Genomic DNA, 27,578 nt, shown 5'->3' on the forward strand with positions numbered 1-27,578 from the left:
ACTATAAACAACTTGACAACGATTAGCAAAAGGATCTGGTAAGGACAGAGGGCATCTGCATGGACAAAATGGCAAGTAATTATTATACCAAAGAAAAGAAAGAGGGGAGCACAGCAGATGAGTGGTTAGCACATCTGCCGCACAGTTCTGAGGTCATGGGTTCAAATCCAGCTACCAGCTTTCCCGTGCGGAATTTGCATGTTCTCGCCGTGCTTGCGTCGGTTTGATCCAGGCACTCCAGTTTCCTCCCACACTCCGAAAACTGTCCAAATTGTCCCTATGTGTGCGAGTGAGTTGTCAGTTCCTGTGTGCCCTGCGACTAGCTGGAAACCAGTACAGGGTGTCCCCTGCCCACTGCCCAAAGATAGCTGGGATGGGCTCCAGCACCCATGCGGCCCTACTGAGGATTAGCGGTGCAGATAATGGATGGAAGAAAGGAAACCGCCAACGATCAAGGATCCCTTAACCGCCAGGGTCATCGGGGCGCCACTTCCTGTGGTAAGTCTTGGGCAAGTAAAGCCTAGCCTTTACAAGTACATCTCTCCCCAGGCCTTTTTTGCTCAAATGATATAACAATCAGTCTCGGCAGCCATACAAGTGAATTTATGCCACAAGTCCTACTGAACAACCTAAAAAAACAGGCTGAAAACATTCAAGCCAAAGAGTAGGCAGGTTTCAGGAAGGAAAGGAGCACCACAGAACAGATTTTTAATCTGCACATCCCATGTCAGAGGTTTCAACACCATCAGAGAAACCTTTATCGTGTCTTGATGGGTTTCAAGAACGCATTAGACAAAGTATGGCAAGCAGTCTTGCGAACCATTATGCAAAAGCACGACATGGGCCAAAAACTAGTTCAGATAAACTGAACAGCTTCATCGCAATGCTAACTGTGCGGTACTGATCAAATGTTGGAGTGTGGTTTCGAAGCACAGACAAGGCTGCACTCACTCTACAACTTTATTCAACATGTTCCTGGAGAAGATCATGACCGAAACCCTGGACCAACATGAAAGTTCAGTTGTTTTTGTGGAGAATGCCTAAGCCTTGTGGTGCAGGTAGGTGCAGCAATGGTACAATGAATGGCGAGCAGACAAAATGGGGCGAACTGGCAAAAATAAAACACAGAGAGCTAACAGGGGCTAAAAGATCTGGAACACAACAGTTATTTATTTTTCATCCTCTGATATTTTTGTAATTTTTTGTATTTTTCTGTTATCATTTCAATGTACCTACCTTTCCATTAGTTACCTTCATTCAAGACTAATACATGCCTTTCTTTTAGGATGAATACTGCTAACAAACTTGGTCAATAAATAGATGATTGAAAAACGCGCACTTATAAAAAAGGAAGGAAAAATCACAATCACATACCTATAAGGGCGCAAAGGCAAAAAAGGAACGCTCGGTGTACAAGACGGCAGGTCTACTTACCGGATGCAGCTTGAGATGATGAAAGCAAGTGCCTCAGACAAAACAGTCAGAAGTCCCCCAGCGACACGATAAGCAACTTTAATTACTCCAAGCTAAAATGAGCGCTATGCATTCGCTAATCGCTACAATCGCCATCTGTTTTTCAGTGCCATTGCTTTGGTTCTCATTATCATCGTCACAGCTATAGGATGATACGGGATCAAACTGTCTACTTTGACAACGAATTCCTTGAGATCCATGGTGCGTGGAATATTTTGAAACATATCTGCATGATTGGGGGGGAGAAACAGTACATGATCTCAGTGTCTGAAACTCGTAACAAAAAGTTACCGGACACCAGGGCAGACAACTCTGAAAAGTTGCCTGCCCAACCATAAAGTTACCTGCCCCATTTTTCATAACTTAAAACACAAGACGACTAATCGCAAAAAAACCCGTTGTATTATAGTATTAAGGATTGATAATGAAAATATATAACAGAACAACAACTTAAAATTAAGTGTATTATAAATCTACTTATAACATTCATTATATGTATATGACATCACCGTTTTCCATCTGCCATCAGTATGTACCTGTATTTACTCGTCTTCATTCATGCAATGTTTGCGCTGCATCGTCTGCTACAAGCCACGTGAACTCCTCTTTCCACGATGCTTTTAATGTACGTTTACGTTTTGTAGCGTCATCAATTTAGCTTCTTTTGAATATTTCTTCTGGGGCTGAGGTTTTGGCTTGATTCCTAACCACTTATTAACTTTTCCTGTGTTCTCTGTACGTCTACTTTGGAAAATGATATGCAAATGCACGAACTTATAACGCTCGGAAAAGTCCGGAAGCACGAAGTTATTCGATGTAGCCTTCTGATCGGCTGCCGAGAATGAAAATTGCGAAAACGAACCAAAATTCCGAAATTTCCAAACCGAACAAAGATTTCGAAATTGGAATAAAGCAAATGTTTGATTTGAAAAAAAATCTTTCGGCTTTTTTTTTTTTTTTTCTGAAAAAGTTGTCGGCCACCCAGGCGGAGACGACTTGTAAGTTGTACGCCCGACGTAAAAGATGCACGCGTCCGGGCAGACGTTATTTCAAACACTGATGTTCTTTGCCTAGTTGAAAAGGAAAATGGGTATTTGTAATACCTTTATATATATATGGATTGAAATGCAATAAAGCAAAAAAAAAAAGGGATGAACCAAAACAAAACTTTCGTCAAGAAGTTAATCCAGGCATAACAATGAATCAAAATCATCTCAAGGGCCTTAAAAACCTTTTTTTCGGGGCCACATCTTGCCCCCGGGCCTTGATTTTTTTCTTATGTATCAGCTAACAGTGGGACATTAATAGTACAAATAAAATCATTTTTTTCAGATTGTGAACTATCTACACAAATTGACACAATTCAATGAGAAACAATTCAGTCCAAGGTCAAATTGTCACCATCATGAAACCTTTATTACAGTAACTGCACAGGCAAAGCTTGAGTGACAAGTGAACATTTTGAACTGTCGTACAAGTGTAAAAATAAGTTAAGGGTGTATTTTTGGGACTTAATTCGCATCTTTTTACAGAGACTTAATTCCTCAGGGATGTCCAACTTGAAGCAAGGTACACACACACAAAACCAGGCCAAATTTGATTTTCAGGAAAATACCAATTAAAGCAGGTCTGTTTTTAAGCAGTGTGACTAATCGCTTGTAAGTGTGTACCAGGCCATCAAGTTGTAGACAATATCATAAAAAAAGTGAAATCACTACAATCAGATGTTTTAACGTTCCCCTTAGCAAAAACAAAACTCACTGTTAGCTAACCACTCAAAGCCACGTTCCTCCTTTTATTCAGTGATAAATAATTTTCTATGATCATTTATGTTATCTGATCAAAGCAACAGACAAGGTAGGAGTTTGCCACCGTTTGAAAATAATACAAATAATGAGGTAAGACGTTCTTTTTTTGTTAATGATTTTTGTTGTCTTTACATATGAATGGTGCAACTACTGTATTCCTGTCAGCTATTCAGTCCTTTCTACAGAAAGTGTAGCTTTTGTGTTTGTACATCGATTGAAAAAAACAGGTCATGGCACAATACTGAAACAACAGAGAAATATTATGTAAGGATAGGAATCAATACAATTCTGTTGATATAGTCTTAAGACTTTGTGATTGAGCTTTGTGATTGTTTTCACACTCACACATTACGAAACGACTAACGATTTTTTGAGTGTGTAAAGGTTATTATACTAAGTGCATGACAGTAACCAAAGACGTTTTTTGAAATTTGTATGTGAGAGTATTTCATCAATATATATGTGCACAAAAAAATTGTATGGAAAGTGTGTAAGAGGGCATTTCAGTTGCTTGAGAGATAATGTACCCACAAATTAAGGGCCAGCCTATCCACCAGTTGCCGAATAAACATGAGAGAACGTGAGTACATTCATTTCCTTTGATTCTAAATGTACACACAAATACAAGACTGGATTTGTCCAACTAGACCCGGTGAAGATCTGACATTTTTACCGAGACGCTGGACTGATGCCATCTAAATTGATGTTGAAATGTAAGCAGTGAATTTTATTGGACACAAAAATTTGCTTTAACAGTGTTAGCATAGAGAATTTTTCACCTACATTTGTTGTTGTTTTTTTTCCCCCCCTTTCTTTTTCTTTTAAGACTTCCTTGCCGTCGTTTTTTTTTTTTACTTTGGAAATAACTTACTCCTGTCTTGGTTGTCATAGCAACAATCTGAGTACTGTAGACCGCTGTTTAGTTTGGTTGATGGGGACCAGAACCCTCGTCATACACGGAAACTTGTGAAGTAGAGCCGTCCCTCATTTTTAACATAAAGTTTGCCGGCCCTCGTTTGCAACAATAGTCAATCGGAGATAATAGATTGCGATGACACTGGTGCGGTTTATTTAAAAGAAAAAAGGAAAAGGAAAAAAAAAGAAACGCTTCATATGAAAAAAAAATTGTCGGCTTGGACCCCACTCTCAGCAATAGTCAACTGGGGATAATGGATCACCTCCAAAAGAGGGCAGTTCATTCAATGCAGAAAATAAAAATAACCTTTAGCGATAGTTGACTTGGGATAATTGATCGCGGAAGATTTTCAATACGCGATGCACCGAGGCTGCAAATGACGAAAAAGCGAGGGAATACAGTATTCCTGCTTTGGACCCACTGGTTCACACACCCTTCAACATGGCTCAATTTTAGAGAAAAGGGAAGATTTGTGGACTATTATACATGACCAAAATTGATTGGCCAATTTCACAGTTCTTTACATAACATGGCAAACAGCAAAGCTTGAAAATGTATTAATGTTATTTAGTTTCCTAGGCAATATTAAAGACGTTCATCTTTCCCTGACAGCCTCCAAAGCAAAAGTACACTGATCCGAAAATTATTGATATTCATATTTTGTTTCCTACTTCAAGTTCACCTTTGGGCCTTGGGGCTTTACAGTGAGTGTTTTTCCACTTGACAAAACCCCCACGCAATATGTGAGTGTGTGTTCTATTCACAAAGCTCAAGAACATGAATGGACCTGACCTGCAGATCCTGTGTCTCAGTCATCATGTTAAAAAGGTGAAACAAAATGAAAAATAAAAAAATAACGCTCCCCGCTCACTAGCTTCCTGTGACCACCGACCACAAAGGAGAATACCATCGATTGTCAACATGCACAGAAAATCTCTCACCTTATGCAATCATAGCTTTTTTGTCCAAAGCGGTCAATACTGGGTTTTATATTTAGCACCGTAAGTCTCTTCCAGCAGCACTGAAGCAGCACTTATCTGTATGTCCTTGTGGCTGCACTTTACTCACACAAAAAAGGATTGCTGACAAAAAGAAGAGGATATAGAATTACACTACACATTCAAATCGTTTTTCATTCAGTTGAACTGAAAATCAACTTTCACTTGAATATGTTTGACAGATACTGATAATTATTTTTCTCCTCCAACTCTTTTTTATGCGTTTATCTTGGAGTGCCATAGTCAAATCTCACTGCAAACAATGTTCACTACATTGTTATTACAGACAATAAGACATATAATTTTAAAATGACAATGGTTTTCTCATAAATTCGACTTTTTACGAGACTTTGTTCATAACAGTGACCTGAAATCAACTGTGTTTATTGAAATGGAATGCTATTAAGCATTCCAGTCTTGGAACTCCCTGAACTGGTGCTGATGTATGAAGTAAAGAATGCATGCTTCTGTGTATTGCTACATGTGGTGTTCACAGAGTTCAAACAGGCATTGCTTAAAGCACAGGTCTCAGAGTGCAGTCCTGCATGTTTCCCTCCTCAAACACAGCTTGATCACATGCCACTTTTAGCAGAGATTTCTGATGAGTACGGTGTACAGGACTGTCTTAGGAACGTTAAATATTGTGATAAAGTTTCTTAATTCGCGTAAAGCATCAAAAACAAAACAAAAAATGTTATACATTCTGGATTTATTATAGATCAACGGAAATATCGCAACCCTACGAGTAAACTTGTTCATAATATTTTGTGATTGGCTATTTGAGTGTATTCCATAGTCAGCATAATAAAACAAAAAAGGAATTGTACATTTTGGTTGTTTCATAATGAATCAAGAATGTATGACATTTTAAAAATAAGGAATTTAATCAGAAAAATCATATTTTATGAGACAGTCCTGTATAGGAGGGACATCCCTGAAACATTGAGGACTGTGATCCTTGAAGACTAGAGTTTGATACCTATGATTTAGAGGTTTATCGAAAATATGATTAACTTTGATAAACATTCGCTTGTCTACATTTCCTATGCCTTCGTTTTTTTTCATCTGTAGTTTTCAAAGCACACAGAGTAAGAAATATAATTTGTTTTATATTACATCTGACTTATAATTGGCAAAGACAATTAAGAGTTTTAGCACACTATCTGTAAAACTCCTGCTAGTTTTGGAGTGAATGGAATCAGGGGTACCATCTGTTAGCAAATAGTACAGGTGTCAGGAATCTTTTTGATTGAAAGAGTCATGAAAGCAAAATAGTAAGATTTTTTGTGTGTGAGCCACACCATATATATATTTTAACACAAAATAAAACAAAGCTGTCAAACTTGATCTACGGACAAGAACTAATTCTTTAATGCATTTTATTTCACTGCATGACCTTTGATTTCCTAAAACATGATATAATGCCAGAGCCTGTGTCCCATGTCATTAAATATCCCAATTAAAGATGGCTTCCGCAGTTAAGATTTATTTTAACCTTCATTTCTGTCATGAATAATGGTTTCAAAACAAGGTGCAAGCAGAGTTCTTTTGTAAAAATGTCACAAACTCCTGCAAACAATAAGATTGTATTTACCTTTTAGTGACGTGTTGTGGTCAGTTTTTAACCGAGGGGATGGAGTGGTCATTATTCGTCATCCCTTCCGTTTTATAAATGCTATTCTTTAAAAGCAGTAGCTCAGGAGGTAGAGCGCGTGTTTGGAACTAAGAGGTTTAAAGTCCGGGCCTCCAGGTTAAATGTCCAAGCGTCCTTGGAAGATACTGAACCCCTAACACCCCAACGCCCTCGATAAGAAGGTAGGTGCATGGCTGACTCTGCTATTGGTGTGTAAGTGTGTGTGTTTGAGCTACATTGTAAAGCACTTTGGGAGGTCTTAAGGTACTGGTCAATTTATCATCTTTTAAAACTACAAAAATCTGCCTTAAAAGTCCTCGTGCGCAAAAATGATCATTTGTTATTTTTTCATAACTTGCACAAACTATATGCTTGAAAAAATCTAAAAAGGACCCTCCCATGTGGATTCGATGCGTCTCAATTGCTGAGAAAAACAGAAAAAAAATCCTAGTGACATTTTTATGGGGTGCGTTGTTTGAGGTTAGGGTTAAAACAAAGTTAAAAGTAGAATATTTTCGCCATTATATATGTATTAACAATGATCAACTGAGTTCAAAGAGCCTTTATATACCACCCACCCACTGCGCTTATTTGCTTTTACCTTACTTTTAGCAACGCTTTTCGGGACGTGCAGCACTTTAGAAATCAGGAAGGGGGCATTAATAGTGTTTTCATGCTTGTCCCAGTGTTTTTTTGTTAATGTCGCATGAAAATGGTGAAAGTAAGAAAAATCCTGTTTCAAAATACAGTCCAAATGCAAACCCTAACCCCCCAAAAGATTCGTTTTTTGACAGAGGCTCCTATGATGACTTAAGCCGAAAGATGGCGTTGCGAGTAGATCATTTCCAGATTCCGAACAGAAACTTTAAAGTTAGATAAGGGCTAGAACACTCCTGGCACTAGTGGTGGAAACACGATGTTGCACTTCCGGCACTAATATGTGATAGTGAATTGCATCTCTGAACCAGATGTACTCGCGAAAAGAGCTTCATCATTCCTGACCCGTGACATAGTATTTTGTCACTCACATCTAGCTGTTTTGAGGGAATTTAGAAACAGAAGGTGTTTGAGCACATTTGGCTTAGTCAATGTAAGCTGTTGCATGTTGGTGGTATTCTCCTCTGTGGTGCGTATGCAGATTGGGGTTTTCGCACTCACCTCCGCAACCCACATGCATTCCTTTCAGGGGGAGTTATGTGATGGGTGAGCAGCAACCCAAGTCGACAGCCAGCGTTTCCTCATTCACACTCAAAATACTTCTGTGGAAAGGCCAACACAATGAAAATGTACAAAAACACAATCTCAAAACGGGTAGGGGCAAAGAACACAGAAAGAAGTAAAGGCGCAAATAATAATGCGGAAGCATCGGTCATGGTGTGGATGTGTGCCAAGGGCACAGTGACCCAACAGGTTGAAGTTCCAAAGGGGGGAGTTAAGGGCTTCAGTGGTCCTCAAAAACAGCTTGCTAGTCTTATCCTCACAGTTGCCATGACAACAGCATCATTCCAGACAGGACTACGGAGACGGCCTGTACGAAATGAACAGCGGCAGGGTGCCTATGTCCTTCACACTCGTCCTCTAGTCGTAGTATTTACGTTCTTCCTTTTGTAGTTATACTTTCAACAGGACTCAGAAAATCTCGGACAGAGTTTGTTTGTTGTCCTAAGATCTTCTGTGTCTCCATGACCTGTAAAACTCGACACGTTTTTTGTTTTGTTTTTTGTCCAAAGGCAGGCAGGGTCCAGACCTCAGCCTGGAAGGCAAACTTTGCCGGCAAAAAGCAGTCCAACTATAGTGAAGAAGATACTGAGGACGAAGAGCACATAGGAGGAGCCCACGACTGTGTTGTTGGGGAGCTTGTACGGTTGGCCTCCCACCTCGTTTATGTAGAATCCTATGGGAAAGATGAGTGCCGCCATGCAGAACAGGATCACTGAGGAGCAAGAAAGAAAACAGATCGATGAGTGCACTTTATTTGACAGGGCAAAATTATACCCTATCTGGCTAGCAGAACAGTCTCAAACAGATACTCTGCCACCTGCATGCAAACAATTGTCTAAAGAGGGCATTATTGTACATGTGGGTCTTTATTTTAAGGGTGGGTGACATGCAATTGATATTTCCTGAAAAATTTGTATGAATTGATTTGTGTGACATCAGCTAAAGCTACCTTCATTGGTTTGCATATCAAATACAGAAATCAAAAGTCAAAACAAGAAGCAAACAGTTATGGGCTACTGACAAGCATCCAGTCCACCTTGATCATGTCAATGATTTCTCATGCCAGTTAGAAATCAAATATTCTAGAAAATCATAAGGACATATCATGAGTGAGGTATTTTCAAAACCAGTCCTTGAGCAAATAAGGTGTTCTTATGGGCTATCTGGTGAATGTGGATACGGTGTTTATGACCACTGATCTAAACTTTTACCAAACAGTTGAAACTATTCATTTTAGATTGAATAACACTCCAATTAATATTCTTCCAAGATTCAATTTTCAGGTTTTGGATCAAGCCCAAACTAATACTCTGCATTTTGATCTACAAGCATAATTATCACACTCAAATGAGTTATGTTCTGCATATGCTAAATAAACTCTCAACCACCATAACAGCCCCCGCACACCTGTATGTACAATCGGATTACTTGAAAGAGTATACATGCATGAGTAATCGGAGAATAAAGACTATTGCAATCAGAAAACTTGAAGTCTGTCGGCGATCTTCATCATATTATTTGTGGCTGTTGAAAAGGGTTTTAAATGATAAAAATACTTACAATATTTAGTTTCTGGTCGAATTACTGCCTACATGTAAACATACCCAATGTTTAATGAAAGTATCATATTTTGTGAACAGGTTACTGTAATGCAAAACCTCCGACTTATTGGCTACCATCTGCTCGAAAAAGGGATAGAGGCCATACAAATATGCTCTTGCTAATCCATTCATAAGAATCCAAAGGTCTGATGCACTGGGGTAGTGTTAAAACGAATCCTCGAAAACATACCATACAGTTGTCAATTTAAGGCAAGGCTTTTGCAGTTGATTGGTCTGAATATTCGGCCCCCTCCTTACACATAGGTCACACCCAAGAGAAACTTGAGTATGTACACAGAAATAGTCTGAGCAAGTTACACAAAGCTATCCATTCAGGACTGGTGGCCAGAGCCCAGTTCAGCTAGATTCGCCACCTTTCGCCCCATTAATTACTTTGTGAAATGTCAACTTCCAACTAAATTTAACTAAAATTGCTTTCACGCTCTTTTGCCAGACAAAATACCCGATTTTCCATGTATTGGACCGCTCGTGAAAATATACAATACTGCAGGAATATAGTAAATTTGGCCTAAGTATATAGTATATTCCTAGCACGTATTCTTGTGGGTTATCATAGTATTGACAGAGCAATAACACTTAAACATGCACGTTAACAAATATTCGATAAAACTGTATTACATTCAATGCACCAACGTTGGTAACAAAACATGCAAATCACTTTCTTGTTACATATACGGAACTGTATCTTACAAATGCCCTGTGAATTATTAATATTTAGGACATAGTTTTGATGGTAAAATGTTACTTATATACAGTGATGCGTAGTAACGGAGTACATTTACTAAAGGACATTTCAAGTCTAAAGGACATTTCACAATTCAACAAAGTAAGATTTTAATAGCACTGAAGATCCCTAGTGCTGTTTACCTGTTTATAGAGAATTACAGAATCCAATAATGCTCCTTAGTCCAGGCCACATTTACATTCTTTGTTTTAATTACCAGAAGGTTAATGAAACTTTTGTGGTTGTAGTTGGTAGAAAATCCTCTACTCAAGTCATATAATACAGAGTGCATTTACTCAGTTACGTTTACTTATGTAAGTTTTGGGACATTTTGTACTCCTGGGAGTATTTTTAAATCCCTATACTTTTACTTGAGTAAATTTGTGAAGAAGAAAACGGTACTTTTACTCCACTAAATTAGGCAATCGTGAAGTTGTTACTTTGTGACTTAATAAATCCCCTCCACGTAAGTACGCATTTGTCTGTCTCCGCTAAAGCGCATTTATTTTTACGCAAAACTCCGCCAGGCTATACCAAGTTTAACCAATCAAACGTAGCAGCATCGTCACGAGACCATATTCAACTTCAGCTGGGGGGAAATTATTTAAGGATGAAAATGTTGCTTTCAATACCGACTATGAAAACACAGAAAAGGAGGAGCACCCCTGGTCTCAAATCAAAAGCGTGTTCCCCACAAAAAGGGTGCGAAACAGATGCTACAATATGGAACGTCTCTTTTGTTCGAGTACATGGGCTAGCTTGTTGTTCTACTTGCAGACCCTGTTAAGATAAGTCATGAGACTTTAAATGTGCTATTTGGTTCTACATGTGCTTAATTTATTCATTTGATTTATGCTATTTTCATTTTATTGTTTATAAAGCACTGGAGCTCGTATTGATTATTTTAATCGACTTATAAATTAAATGTATTGTTTTGTTTATTGGATGGACTTTTTGGATCATTTGTAATCTCATTTGTTGTTTTTTTTAAAAAACAACAATAAATACGACGTTGCTACAGTTACTCAGTACTTGAGTGATTTTTTTCACCGAGTACTTTTTTACTTTTACTTAAGTAGGTATTTGTATGACTAATTTTACTTCTACTTGAGTAATATTATTCTGAAGTACTTGACTTGGTTACTCTACTCACCTCTGCTCATATATTTCCTATATAAAGAAACTGGATTAGAAGTTGCCACTAAGAGTCACAGACACGAAAATCTGCAATGGCGTAAATCGCCATTAATTCACAATATAAATTGTAAAATATAAATCTATTCAATTTGCCATTCAACTCTAAAGGACATTTTACAATTCAACAAATTAAGATTTTAATAGCACTGAAGATCCCTAGTGCTGTTTACCTTTTTATAGATAATTACAGAATCCAATAATGCTCCTTAATCCAGGACACATTTACCTTCTTTGTTTAAATTACAAGAGGGTTAATGAAACCCTTGTGGTTGTAGTTGGTGAAAAATCCTCTACTCAAGCCATATAATACAGAACTAAACTGACAGGGACCGCTTGCTGCTGCTTTAATTGGAGTGCCAGTGAGGAGATTAAGGAGTCTCTTGCGATTTCTCATTGCAGCTCTCAAATTCTATTACTTAGTTAAGTGTCAACTTACATTACCCCGGAAAGTATAGGTTCAATCGCTGCTTATTCGAAATGATTGCTTTTTCTGCATTTGTGCCAAGTACCATTGCTAGTATTAAAGGTGAAACCTATACATTCAGTATTTTATCTCATATGTCTCCAGATATCACATTTTCCTTCTCATAATCAGAAGCCAAAATGTGTGTTGTTCATCACCACAATTAGAGCTCAGCAAACATGAAAAGACAAACAAATCATATCGGCCTTAACATCCCTTAAAAATGCCAAAATAGAATGTTGAGTCTAGATTGATTGTATAAGGCCAAAAACAGGTTATTACCAGAAAACATTCAGCACATATTTAGAAATCCAGACACAAAACTTTCAAATCTTAAATATAAAAACAACATTGAAAAGTTTCTGTAGATCTATAACTGATATAACACTATGGAACAATCTCAATGAGGACCTGAAGCAAATTCAAAATATCCATCAGTTCAAGAAAAAGTACAAACATATGTTGCTTAGTGGCTACAAAGGAGAAAGACCATGAATAATTACTGGTGAATTTGATTTATGTATTAATATGACACAGTAACGAGAGGCAGAGAGATCTAGTTGTATGTCTGTATGTGGGGAGCTAGGTAGGTAGGTACGTATAAAGGTAGGTAGGTAGGTATGTGTAATTCAGTGTATGTATATACTCTTCTCTATTTACGACCACTCGACTTAAGTAAAACGGTAGTTACAAACATTTATTTTGGGATGTCAAAAAATATCCGGACATTACTGTATGTTAGATTTAGTATTGTGTGCACCTTTTTCCGAGTACAAAACATTACTGTAGTGCTTCTTTCCGCTGCTATGGGCGCGTGGTTGGGCAGCGTCTGTGTGTGTGTATATATATATATATATATATATATATATATATATATATATATATATACATATGTGTGTGTGTGTATGTGTAAGTATGCATATATGATTGTATGAGGGTGTCCCCTGCCCACTGCCCGAAGATAGCTGGGTTGGGCTCCAGCAACCTCACGACCCTACTGAGTATTAGCGGTGCAGATGGATGGAGTTTATATGATTGTGTGTAGCCTGTGTATACACATGTATATAGCCTGTGTATATACATGTATATAGACTGCGTGCATGTATGTATGTCAGCGTGTATATGTACATATGCAGTATATATATATATATATATATATATATATATATATATATATATATATATATTTTATATATTGTTTTTGTAAAGGGGTAAGAGCTAAAAAGCTATGCTTCAGCTCACTTCTTTCTGAATATGTATTTTGTTTTCTCTTTGTTTTCTGATTTATGTAGCTTCCAAATTTTTCTTCTTCTATTTTTTTTCAATGTTTTTGAGAAATCGTTGGACAATACAGTGGAACCTCGGTTCTCGACCATAATCCGTTCCAGAACCCTGTTCGAAAACCGATTTGGTCGATCACCGAAAATCGTTTTTGCCATTAAAAGTAATGTAAAATATTTTTAATCCGTTCCAACACCCTGAATGCTTACCATGAACATAAATATGAAGCTAACCTAGGCTAATCGTACGTTCGCGTTAGCGTAATCTTCCGTACGAAATATTACGCTAACATGAACGTGTACAACTAAAAAAATCAGGTCGTTTACACGTCATTTAGCACCCAGGTCTCCACAAAAAGTGGTGAGCGGTTAAAGGATAAAGAAAAGAATTATGAATAGGATTTCTTACCTTTGTGGTGCTCAGCAGAAGCCATGCTGTATGTATAGCAAGATCGGAAACTCGCACACCTTCTTCATATTTTGCTATTGTTTCTTTCTTAAATACAATAGTTGTACGCACTACCCTTCTTTTTTCACCTGAAGCAACTTTGCTGCCTGCACAGACGTTCTTCGGAGGCATAATTAGGGGCTAAAACACTCCGTTCACCGATATCTAAAGCGAAAGCAAAAAGAAGTGCGCGCGCACATCATAACCGTTCTTCACGAGGGGTGGGGGCAATCTACACCCGTACGCCGCTAAGCATCGCACCCTAGCGTACCGGCGTTTGAACTCCGATTTATTGAACGAAAAGCGAAGCAAGAATTTCTCAAAATTTTTGGTCGAGAACCGATTTTTTTCGAACTGAGAGGCGTTCGAAAACCGAGGTTCCACTGTAATCAGAAATCATTGCAGTACTTGTAATGCATATTCAGAATAAATGACAACAACAACTGTACTATGTGTCCTTCTCAGAAATGGACTGCACCTATTCCGTTTTTCACTGTCAAACCTCTAATGATTTTCGCAATTTAATGTTGTGAGAAAATCAATGTACATACTACATACTTTACTCGAACACTCGCAGTACAGCTGGGAGAGAGTTGCTCACAAATGCCATGGCAACAGAATGCATTTTCCTCTAGGTGTAATAATTTAACCATGGATACAACCTTGGGCGATTACTGTACTCGTACTAAAAAAAGCTCTGACACGACAACTTTATGCCTGAATACAGTACATGGATGCTATGAAAAAGCAATCTGGCGAAATTATTGTAAGGGTTTGGTGCGTTGTTTGAGGCTGCCCTTAAGAAGTTGAAAGAAGTATATTTCCTTTATAAAGTATGTGTTAACAATGACCAACTGAGTTCAAGGAAGCTTTATCATTTTTTTCCCCAACGCGCCCAACTGCTTATCTTACATTTAACACCGTTGTTGACTCGCAACTCATTAGGAAGCAGGAAAGAGGGAGGGGGAAAAGAGTGTTTTTTTTTTTGGGTCGTCCCAGTGTTTTTTTTTTTTTTGTTTTTTTTGTTTGTTAGTGTAGCCTTAAAATGGTAAAAGTAAGAAAAGGCTTGTTCCAAATACAGTCCGAAGGCCAAACACCAAAACAAATGAAAAAGGAAGAGTTTATTAGTCCTGGACAAATGAGCTGATTGATGCTGCGATCATGACTTTAAGCCAGAAGGTGGCGGTGGAGAGGAGCAGAATTTTAAATTGCGGACACACATTTAGTTAATTCAATGCCAGACGTTTCTCTTAAATGGCAAGTGTGGGTGCCGGCCATTTATTCTTGCCATTTTGACTCCTTTTTAAACGCCTAAAGAAGATGTAATCCTGAAGGTATTGTAATGTCTGTTACTTTTGTGGCAAAAGATGCGGAGGTTTTGTGATTTGAAGTCAGTCTGTGTGTGCTAGTGAACGGTGTAAGTTACGACCAACAGTAGGTCTTGTGTGAATGTTTATACCGCTTGTTATTTTGTAAATAAATTCGCGAGGAGACATAATCAGTGACTGAGTGCATCACTGACCACATGGAGGGGCTTTACACTCTGTAGACATAGGACATTTCAAAAGGAAGCTTGAACTCATCTTCCATTAGAAAATAAAATGTTTCTAGCTTTTACCATTGTTTAGTAAACAACAGTGGAACATTGCTAAGTTTTTAGAAAATACTCTACTCGTTTTCAAAAAAACTAAGAAAAAATGCTGTGAAAGGATGCATTTCAAGCACAACTTTCACTTCAGTACTGTTTTTCACTCGTATTTGTGATAATTTACATATCCAAACCATGGGTGTCCAACATGGTGCCTGCGGGCACCATGGTGTCCCCTAGGGAAAGCTGAGGTGCCTACAGACCTAAAAATAGCCCATCAGTGCTGGGTCATTATGATTTTCTAGTAAAATTATTTCTTTAGTGAGTGAGTCCAGTGAACACTAATTATTAATCTGGTAATAACATAGTAACAACATAGGGATGACAAGTTAGTTTGTTATTTTAGACATGAATATCAAATTGGGTGCACTAATTAACAGCAAAAAAGTAGCTCTCAGTTTGAAAAAGGCTCGAGCCCCTCGATCTAAACAACGCTTCCCATAAACACAAGGGCACTTCGCTTGCAAAATAAAATTCTATTGCAAGAACACTGAAGTTATGCATGAACTTTCCAAGAACTTTTCAGTGCCTGATGTTTCTGGTGATGTGATCACACTGTTTTGGTCACTTGGGGGCGGCCCACCCACTAACAATCAGAGGATAGAGAAAGCAAATCAACACACGGAAGTGGGGACTCCTCGATGTATGGACAAAGATCTGATCAGAGCCATTCCCGCCATCCATTGGTGATTTATCATACTGAAAAATTCCCAAGGGCTTGATACTTACTGATCAGCAGCGTCAACGCCTTTAGAATCGTTTTTTTTTTAAATTAAAAGAAACAATAAAACATATTTATACGTTATGGCACTGAATGAGTTAAGGACAATAATAAGATTGTGATCCAAAAAAAACAAGAGAGCATTAGACCATCTATCGTACACACAACCAATAAACTATTCATGCATTCGCTGTTGTTTTGGTTTCGATTTGCTCTTTATATGAATGACATTTAAAACTGGGAATAGATGGAGCAACTCGTGTGACAAATGGCCATCGAACATTATGCGTTCACACTCATTTTTCATTTTGAACATGATAAATCAACACGGGGGACACCACACAACCCCTATCTCGTCGCTAGTTTTCATAAAAAGATTAGAAATTTATCTCAGCACTTTTTACAGTTTGGCTCGTGAGCCATAGGTACCCGACCCCTGGGGAACATTATTTACTATGTTCCGACATTTTTCCGTTTTTCTTTATAGTTTTGTGAGCAAAACAGTGACAAAATAATTGAGATCAGAAAAAATGTATGCAATCTTTTTATTTGATTTATCTTATTTTTTTTTTTTCAGTGCAATTTCATTCCAGTTATCAAATATATTTCCCTGTGCTATTTTGACCATATCGTTAGTATTTAATGGCACTGTGTATAATTTTTAGTGCCTCCAATTGATACAAACGTTTCATTAAGAAAAAAAACATTGTTGAATATTTAAGGAAATACTAGGCAAAAAAACATTGTTATCTTTTATAGAAAATAATAGGTTGAGAATTTTTCATTTCTTTTACATAGCGGAATCCCTACCTCGGAGCCGCCGCCATGTTTCTCTGGCATCTTGTGTCTACGCTGTGTTCTGTGGCACTGGATTTTCTTTGTATGAGATAATAAAGTGCCATTTAGTGGTCGAATATTACACACTGGGGCAAAGAAAATGATAATCTGCTGCGGCTTACTGATATGGATAAATATTAGTTACTCGGCTGATCACTGGAGGCAAGGATACTGTACACTGGCATGCGTTTTTGCAAAGATAAAATTCGTTATTTTCCTGCAGCAAGTAGATGATAAGATTATTGTATTTTATGATGAATTAACTACAAATATTTAGCATTACAGAGACCCTTATAGTTAGTTGTACGGTATTTTTCTTGCTTCAGAGAGTTTTATCACCCTTTGGGGACGGAACCGGTTAAGACCTATCAAACATTTGCATGTGGAGTAAAACTGCACTCTTCTGTTTTATGTTCCCCTGTATACAAATGGAGCCTCAATTTACCATGTTTCTCCTCCCATGCCGGTAACCCCTGAACACATTTCCCACAAAAATTGACTATGGACATGTAAAATACAGTGTTCTTCTGTTGTAGCATAGTTTATTTTTGAAGGTGTCGCTGTTTTTGTAGATTTTTGAAAAAAAAAAAGTCAAATCTGACATCGTAATCTTAATTAGAAAAAAAGTCCAGTATTTGGTGTAATTGATCGATTATGGATAGATTTATTGTTATAAATTAAACCAGGCTAAGACCATAGAAATACAGTATTTAAAAAAAGTGGCATAATCATTTGAAAAGTGATAAACTTATTGAGAAATCCCCATTCCTTTCCTTGAAATTGTGAGCCGTTGTTTGACAATGGCTCAAAAGAAGGGAGAATAAGAACTGCAACGGTGGTCAATGGAAAAAAAAAGTTTTTGTTCTAAACAACGAAAAATGTTTGTGGGATTTGAATGATTTTTCTTAAGTCATAAAGATGAATTTTTTATTGTGTTATTTAATTGGGCTGTTACAGTTCTAGAAATAAATTTTCAGGACAACATCTCATTAAAGAGCATTGACACGTTTTAAAGAGAGATTGCCACCTTTTGTGAATTTAATTCATACTAAAAACCTTAAAATCACATTACTGTTAGAATGTTCAAGGTGTTCAGGAAAGCTTTATGTGGAAAAAAAAACCAAGAGCGATAGCAATTAGCATTACCGGACTATAAAAAGCTTTTACACAAATAGTCGATTATGAAGGTGAACTTAGCACTGTGTCACAGTAATGTTATAATAATTAAAAGCATGCTGATAATGCAACAAATGCCCGACAAATAGGAATATTGGCAAAACAAGGAGCAACTAAAGGAAACAATAATACAAAAAAGTAATTATATACACCCATAAGAAATTAATTTAAACAAAATGTACATTAATGTTCAAGCCACAATGATTGCTATGTCTCAACAAGAGGGATAATAGCACAAGTATGACTTCAGATTTGAATAACTGCTCAAACATTTTTTCTAATGCATGTTTGATCTTTGCTTGAAATAATTCAAATTGTAATTCTAGGCATGAGTAAAAATAAATACATGGAAGGGAAACATTTCTCCATCAACTTCCATCCATCCATCCATCCATCTATTGTCTGCACCGCTTATCCTCAGTAGGGTCGCGGGGGTGCTGGAGTGCATCCCAGCTATCTTAGGGCAGTGGGCAGGGGACACCCTGAACTGGTCGCCAGCCAGTAGAAGGGCACACAGGGACAGACAATTCACTCGCTCATTCACACCTAGGGACAATTTTGTACCGGCCAATTAACCAGACATGCATGTTTTTGGAATGTGGGAAGAAACTGGAGTGCCCGGAGGAAACCCGCGCAAGCACGGAGAGAACATGCAAACTCCACAAAGTCGGTTCGATCTTATGACCTCAGAACTGTACTACACATGCGCTAACCACTGCAACGCCATGCTGCCCCTCCATCAACTTATTTTTCTTAAAGTATTTTATTGAATAGAAATAAAGTGAGGAAAATAATTGCTTGTCATCATAGATGCCGACAGAGCATCAAGTTGCACCAACAGTAAAAAAAATAGATATTATGGTATTTGGCAAATAATTTATAACAAAAAAAGTTTCACTTTAATTTAAAACAACATTTCGTTTATCATCAACAAAGAGTAGGGTAAATGGAGAGAATGAAAGGCAGAATAAAACAATTATTAAAAGGGAACTGGATGGAACATTTTGATTTTGTTAAATATTACAAGTGTACAAGAACTAACACCTTAATGAAATGTTTGGTAGACCAGATAGAATTCAATTGTTAAAAAGATAAATAAACAAATGAAACAAAGGATATAATGTGAAACTAATGAGGAAATTCCTTTATAAGCAAAGACGGGTTGAACAAAGTAATGATGTTATTGCCACTCTGAGCAGCATGCGACCCCTTAATGAGCTGTGAGATAAAAAAAGAACCGCTCGCAATTTTCAAGTTTTATTGACAACACCAACAAGTATAAAAATAGCAAAAGGTCAACTTGGGTTGATTAGTCAGATAGAAAAAGATCATATTTGCTGTCCTGAAAGAATTGGCGAGCAAATAGCCCTATTTAAAAGCTGGGGCTAGACGTCCAAAGTCTAGAAATGGCTAAAAATCAGTGAAGAATTTTAAATGCCGCTGTGGCTGTTAGAGGAATCTGAAACTCAAGACTGTGCGAAACAATCATGAAACGTGATAAATTTGATATATATTGTACTTGAAGTAATTCCAGTTCCACTGTTTTAAGCATTGTTCTATCCACTGTTTATTTTCATCTATTGAAGAAGGTGTTTGGTGAAAGAAATGAAACTGAACATGAATGGTGAAGGTGATCCAACATACATCGATGCCATTGGAGTTTCTCGTGGTGTGATAGATGAATATAAATTGGCTAAAAAAATTGCTGGCAAAGGTGAACCTATATTTTTATGGAATACAGTATCACCTACAAAACGTATATAGGTCCAATAACATCCACAACAACGTCCCAAATGTTAATTTGAGAAAGGAATGTTTCTCTTACCTTAAAGACCAACTTGCTGCTACCCCCCCACCCCAAATGGCTTATTAAACTAGAATGGCGGTTGAGGTGCTTTTGGTCAAAAAGGTAGGGTTTATATGATGTTTTGCGAAAAATGCTGCACAATAATCCCAAATTCCACTGGCCTAAATGAGCGCCTGACAAGAGCAACTGAGGGTCTTCAAACCATGAAGCGCAAAATGAAGGACCACTCTGGGTAGAAACTTCCCCGTGGGACCAATGGTTAAATGCTTTCGTGAGGTACAAGGCTTTGATGCATGTTATTCAGATCTTTATTTCCGCATTTTGCAGCCATAATAATCTAGTTGTATCTCTTGTCTGTGTGCTCTTATTCCGAAACTCATTAATTCTCTTTTCTCACCCACGAAGGAACAGGTGGCAGAGATGTATCCTTTGATGATGAAAAATGTCAACGATGATGATGATGAGCATTCGTGAAACAGGCTTGACCTCTAGTCCAGGATCATGATTAAAAACGCTTTGTTTAAAAACTATTGTACAACTGAACATTGAAAGACGAGTTTACTAGATGGTGTGATTTTTTTTTAAAACAATTATAAAAAGGGTAGAAATTTTAGAACCCTTACAGTCAAATGGTATTTTTCTTGATTCAGAAAGTTTTAGTACCCTTTAGGAACGTGGCCTGTTCAGACCTATCAACCATTTGCCTGTGGAGTAAAGCTGCATTCTTCTGTTTTATGTTCCCTTGTATACAAATGGAGTGTCCCTTTTGTTCCTTCCCCTGACTTCCCACCCCCATAATTCTGTGGAAAAAAGGGGAGTTGGTGAAGTTTTGGGCAGATGAGAATCAGGCTGAGAACTGACAATCTCCTCATGCGCAATAATAATGTCTCTGACTCTTATTGTATGTTTTATTCAGAGAGGTAAGGTAATAGACCTAACAGTAGGTACCACGACGGCACATCATCGGGCTTTTCAATGACAATGGTCCAGCTCGCCACCCTTTTTTTGGTTTTCCATTATGAAAAAGTACCTGGTACCACTGTTTTTCATACCACCTGTGTCAATGTTTCAAAACACAGTCCCGGGACTAAAGTCACTGCAGACCACCGATTGGTCAGAGAGGATCGTCGCATTAGCTGGAGTTAGAACAAAGCCGCCATTGTGTGTTGGCATATTACCTAAACAAAAAACGATTTTATTTTAGTTATTACTACCCTTAATTATATCCCGTGGTCAGATGACGAGGTGCCGTCGATGAACGGATCCAGCGGCAGCTCACCCGGTGCAACACACAACGAAAAGGTGTGGTTTGAAGTGCAAACATGGAAGTTGTTTGAAAAGATGGATTTAAGTTATTTATTTAAGAGTTTACATCTCCGTGCTTTTTACCTGAAAGATTCTTTTGAAGTAGTTGGATTTATATGTGAAAGTAGAATTTCAAAAGAAGGGCTTTGGGCAACAAATTATGGAGATTATATATTCGCTCAGACGACACGACAGCTGCCCCGGTAGCTAACATTTCCATGTGTTTTTATAGTAAACCAACAAAAAACAAACAAATAAGTATTTCTTTTGGCTTTGAATACTTGCCAGAAGTTTTATTTATGTTCTTAAATCGTAAGTGTTGCAATAAGGGGTAAGAACGGGCCAAAAAAATTCAGCCTCGACCCGACCAGAGTGTATATAAACCCGAACCTGACTGATTAACCTGATTTGATAAACGATCCTGAAATGAACCCGAAGCTTTAAATTTTCGTCAAAGTAAACACAAAGCTTTACTCTGGCCCCGCACACTTCAGCGCCGAACTGTGTGTTTTGGCGGAACTACGAAGCTTGGAATTGACTTGGGGCGGAGTCCCTCAAATCAAAAGTGCACTGCAAGTGCAGCGCCTAAATGAACGGTTTGGCGGTGAAATGTGCATCTCGGCGACGTGCAGCGAAGGAAAGTGAAACTGAATGAAATGGCACTGGAAGGAAAATCATATTCTGCAGTTTACAAGCTGTGAATTACTAAAATTTTGAAAGAAGTTTGTAAAGCGCAGCACGGCGGCGCAGTGGTTAGCGCGTGTGCGGCACAGTTCTAAGGTCTTGGGAACCTCCTGTGTGGGTTCAAATCCAGCTACCAGACTTCCTGTGCAGAGTTTGTATGTTCTCCCCGTGCTTGCGTGGGTTTCCTCCGGGCACTCCGGTTTCCTCCCACATTCCAAAGACATGCATTTCAGGTGGATTGGCCAGTCCAAATTGTCCCTAGGTGTGAATGAGCGAGCGAGTCGTCTGTCCCTGTGTGCCCTGCGATTGGCTGGCAACCAGTTCAGGGTGTCCCCTGCCCACTGCTGGGCTGGGCTCCAGTACCCCCGCGACCCTACTGAGGATAAGCGGTGCAGCTAATGAGATGAGATGAGAAGTTTGTAAAGCTTGTAAGCTATTGGCAAAAAGTAGAAATGATGTCTGACGTGAGGGACGTGTCTTTTACCCCAACACCGAGAAGGAAAATTTCTTTGGATTTAGTGATTTTGAGTTAAACTGATAGTTTGGTAAGCATTTTCTTTATGTAAATAATCCCATGAGTAAAAGAAAGTGCATGCTGTGTAGATCCTCCACGATGGGGGGGTAAAAAAAACGGTGGGAGAGAAGCCCGATCAGCCCGACTTAATGATTAATATTTTAAGCGTGAAATACGGGCCGGGTTCAGGCCCAGGCTCTTACGTTTAGTTGCGATGCATTACTTTTCGTGGATGAATGGCCATTACATTTATATTTTTATGAGCAGATTACTGGTCTCTTTTACTTCACATATAAGATAAGTGGATGTAGTGTCCTTTTCATTAAAAAAAAAACATGAGAGTATGTGAGTCTTATAGGATATTTGCTAATGTAACCTGACAATATAAGCAATTGTTGGCTGTTACCAGTTACTGAGATCTGGATTAATGCCGTAATGAGCTAGACTGTTAAAACAAAATCAAGTTTTTTAATATTCCTTAGCATAGCAAGTATCTGCGTACAACTGAGTGATTGGTCCAAAGTAAAAAACTCACTCGTGGAAAAAAAAAAACACTGATGAATGAATGCCTTCAAACTGATGCAGCAAATATTGTCATTTGTCAGATACTTTATGTAGAACGGGGAGAAAAAATGACTTTTTAATGTATTTTTCATTTGTCACCCACATTGTAAGGGAAGATATCCGTCCCTGTCAAAGCCACAGAACACAGGCGTCAGGAAAAAAAATGCATCCAAGAGTCTCTAATAATACAACGGTTGCATTCAAAGTTCTGTCATAGCGTCGTTTGTTTAGGCGTGCTCCTGACAATATATTCTCTCAGCGACCATTCAACACCCACTCAGACTGATGAATATGGTTCTGTCAAAGAACAAGATGAAGAATAGAATCCATTCTAGGTTTCTGTTTGGAAATTAACAAAAGTGGAACGTTCACGCAAACAGACCTTGAAAATAAATAACAGTATTTTCTTCTGAGAAGAAAACAGTGGCTCAAATTCCAGTGAGAGAATTCAATATTAAATTAGCCCAGACAGTTTTGTAAGGGATGTGTTCAGGGTTGGGAGGATTTATTTGAAAATGTAATCCAATACAGTTACTAACTATCTGTTGAAAAATGTAATCAGTAATGAAATTCAGATACCATAATATTGAAGTAATATTACTGGATTATTTTTGGATTACTCCAATACGAAATGTGCAAATAACAGACAAAAACAATATTAAATAAAATTACTAAACTGTGTTTAGCATTAATGAACAAGGTAACCTTAAAAAGGGATTGGAAGACACCAAGATCATTCATACATTCATTCATTATCTGCACAGGTTATCTTCAATAGGGTCGCAGGGGTGCTGGAGCCCATCCCAGCTATCTTTGGGCAGTGGGCAGGGGACACCCTGAACCTCTTGCTAGCCAGTTGCAGGGTACACAGAGACATACAACTCACTCACTCACACCAGGATCTGTTCTACAAAAAAGTTCTCAAATTTTAACAACGTAGTAGAGACTCTGCCATACTTACGAACGAGGTTTCGGACGATCGTTCATAAGTTGAATTTGTTTGTAAGTTGCTTCAGTGCTACATTTTGTATGGAATGTATGTTTAAGGTTTATATAAGAATGTTTAAAGCGTGTATAAGTAACTTTTATTGTTTCATACCAAAAAAAAAAAAATCATAAAATAATATGCTCGATAAAGATAAATAAAGTTAAGTTTAACTTACTTTTGGAAGATGAACTTCAAGAGTTAGAAGACACCCTCCACTGTGGTAGAAAGTGGCCGAAAAAAAGTGATCCAACCATTTTCTCAACCGCATCAAGCTTTCTTATTCCACTTTCATTTCAAAAGAAACAGCTCACCTCATCTCTACACTTTACACCAACCATATCGAATGAATGCACGAGATATTAAACAATAAAAATGTTAAAGTTCTTAGCACGCTGGAGATTTAAGTACAGTATGTTTATACACGAACTAGGAAGAGGAAGTGGATTTCTTCTTCAGGGTGGATGCTCAGTGACCTCTCACAGAGTCACACGCCGGTAGCGGCGGAAAGAAGCACTACATTAATGTCCTGTACTCTGAAAAAGATGCACACAATACAAAATCTAACTTACAGCAATATCCAAGTATTTTTCGACTTCCCCCAAAAATGTTTGAACCTACCGATTTTCATAACTCGAATGGTCGTAGGTAGGGGAGCGTCTGTATAGTTTATAAAGCAAAAAAAAAAACAACAACAAAAAAAACCCACTGAATGTTTACTTTTGAAATTTCCACTTTTATTTTTTAATTGTTTGAAGTGGGGATACCAAACCTTTTAAAAATATTCAGATTTATAGGCTAAGTTAATTATTTTAAGCAATAAGTGGGTTCTCTTAACCATTACGGTCACAGGAGCACCATTTTCCTGTGGTGTATCTTGGGCAAGAACAATCTAGTGGCGCCCATCCCTCTCCAGGCCAACAAATGTTTCCACCCAGTCTTGAAATGGGGACCTTTCGCATGTTAGGCGAATTTGGCAAAAGTGAGCAAATGGTGGATTTTGAACAACTATTACCTGAAAATTTAAAAAAGATAATCAATGAAATTTACTAAATGTCCCTGAACGCATCACTAGCGAGCAACTTTGCGGCCTAGCTGCCTCGCGCACGTCGTGTATAAACCCAATCTCTCTCTGTCTCTCTTGTGTCAGTGATTAAAAATTATTACACAATTAAAATTGTAATCCTGCAAAGTAATTCTTATTCTAACTACGTGTATCTGTAGTTTGATGAAATCTTTTTTCTGTAAATATCGGAATAAAAAAAAAAAATCATGCTAATTACGTAATGCTGTTACATCTATTCTGTTACTCCCCAACCCTGCATGTGTTATGGTAGACTCGAGATAGACACAGAAGAAAAATAAGAAAACCTTCGGGGTGAATGTGCTGGCATCGAGTCTTGCAAATAAACATCATCTCTCATTGTGCAGCTAACTTACTGCCAGTGAAGGCGATCCAACGGGCGTACTTGGTGGCTTCTCGGCGCCAGTGAGATGCCACGAGGAGTCCGCAGGTGACAGTGAGTGAGATGATGCCCATGATTATAAAGAAAAGGGTGGTGACCCACTCAGGGGGCAATCGTGGAGGGATGCAAGTTCGGTCCCGCCCGTGGATGGTCTGACATTGGCGGACAAGACCAACTGTGAGGGCACCTGCAAGAAAAAATTAAATTCTTTATTTAACTCACCTGAAGTATAAACAGTTCTGCAACCTGTTCATCTATGATACGTTATAATGTCCCATAGTAAGTAACCTCTCGACTGAGTCTATAGCAGAGAACCGAAAATAATTAAAATGAACAGCATCTCACAAATTTCAGGGAATTTCTTTGGATAATAGTGAGATGAACCTCAAGAGGGAATGTCACTTGCGTGCTGAAAAACTATACAAAATTTGAACAGGCTTGACAAGAATGTAAAGGCTTCTTTAATTTGTTAAAGAGTGGCTATTCAGGTAATATGGATCTATTTACATATACATGCCCAAGAAACTAAGGCTATCATGCTCATTGATATTTAACTGTAGGGTTCGACTGATCATTCTTGGAAACTAGAAATTTCTCATGACTTGTTCATACAAGGCATGTTTTGAAAAAAGATGACAAAGGTATTTGTTTGATTTACACAGTGAGGTAGGCCTGGGCGATAAAACGATAACGATAATTAACATGATATTTTTTTTTGCCACGATAAACAATAAATATGTTTGATAAAAGCCGATACTTTTAACTGTAATTACCACCAGAAGCTCAGGCAATCATTTCGCAGGAATAGCAGCTCACACAGAGGAAGCGAAAGGACTACAACAAGGTCAAAATGAGTGATGAAGAGATGAAGGACACCCAACGTACTCAATCAAAGTATGCTGAAAGATTCGCAGACAGGAGAGTTGTTTAGAGGTATTTTGGCTAATTCCAAGTTTGATAAAAAAAAAACTAAAAAACAAACAATCAGAGCAGCAACATGCAGTGCTAACTTTGCCGACAACATGCGATAAACCAAGATGGGCTACACCACAAACTTATGTTGCCATTCAAAACAGTACGCTGAAGGAAAAACAATTCAGTCCCAAACGAGTGCTAGCGGACTTTCAACAAACAGCGAGCCGGTACAACAAACGGCTAGCTAGCAAGGCGCTACCTGCAAACACCGACCCCTGAAGGGCACTGAAACGAGCATTAATGTTTCCATTCAAATTGGAAAAAAAGATCCCACGGTTTCTCCTGGATAAAAACTTAATCAGGAGTAGCTTTTCATTCTGTCATGATCTTGCACATTTAAAACTAAAAAAGACACTTCAAATTAATACAAGATTATTACTTCATCCGACCAGACGGGCAAATGTATGGCCCCGGGGTAGCAAAATGAGGAAGAGAGGCATCATAGCAAAGTGTCAGCAGTCAGAGCAGATACAAGCTCTGCTGACATTGGTGCAGCCACTCCAGATGACGGAATTCAATAAGGCTCCGCCTCAAGGAGAATTTCTACCTGACTAAGCATAAGCAGATTAGTGCAGTGAACACTTGATGTCTGCTCGCGCTTTCAATTCAGGGGTTATCTGCCACAAGTAATTACCGAATGTAGACAAATAACAAGGCGTCAGGTATGACAATGTGTCCTGAGATGCAATTGTGTGACATTTATAGAAAAAAACTATAATCGATTAGTCATTGGGGTTTTTACTAGGGATGAATTTTGTTCAGTTTCACTTTCGTTCGCTCCGTGTCACTGAGATGCGCACTTTGGTGCCAAACCATTAATTTAGGCGCTGAACTTGCAGTGGTAATGGTAAATGGTCTGCATTTATATAGCGCTTTTCAAGTCACTGGAGAACTCCCAAAGCGCTTTACAATGTGCTTGACACTCACCCATTCAGACACACACACACATACATCAATAGCCAGAGGCAGCCATGCAACGCGCCTACCCTCAGTGTCTTGCCTAAGGACACTGTGACATCAAAATATCAAACAGAAGTGAGGTATAATAGTCAAAATAACAAACTGACATCCTATGCAATCTCCTTTGCATGTGAGGGACTCGGCCCCAAGGAA

General features: G+C 38.2%; 1 protein-coding gene across 1 annotated transcript in view; it reads right to left on the reverse strand.

The window, feature by feature from the left end:
* Window positions 1–2,867: 2,867 nt before the first annotated feature.
* mosmoa (modulator of smoothened a) overlaps window positions 2,868–27,578 on the reverse strand; it is a 37,410-nt gene continuing 12,699 nt past the window's right edge. Inside the window, exons 2-3 of the mRNA XM_088347072.1 lie at window positions 25,465–25,677; window positions 2,868–8,761 (exon numbers count right to left, since the gene is read on the reverse strand). Of these exons, the coding sequence (XP_088203198.1) occupies window positions 8,577–8,761; window positions 25,465–25,677 (398 nt within the window). The 3' untranslated portion in view covers window positions 2,868–8,576. The remainder of the gene's footprint in view (window positions 8,762–25,464; window positions 25,678–27,578) is intronic.

The sequence above is a fragment of the Urocampus carinirostris genome, chromosome 1 (genome assembly GCF_059441175.1).
Source record: "Urocampus carinirostris isolate Australia breed hairy pipefish chromosome 1, RoL_Ucar_1.0, whole genome shotgun sequence".
NCBI classification, from domain to species: Eukaryota; Metazoa; Chordata; class Actinopteri; order Syngnathiformes; family Syngnathidae; genus Urocampus; species Urocampus carinirostris.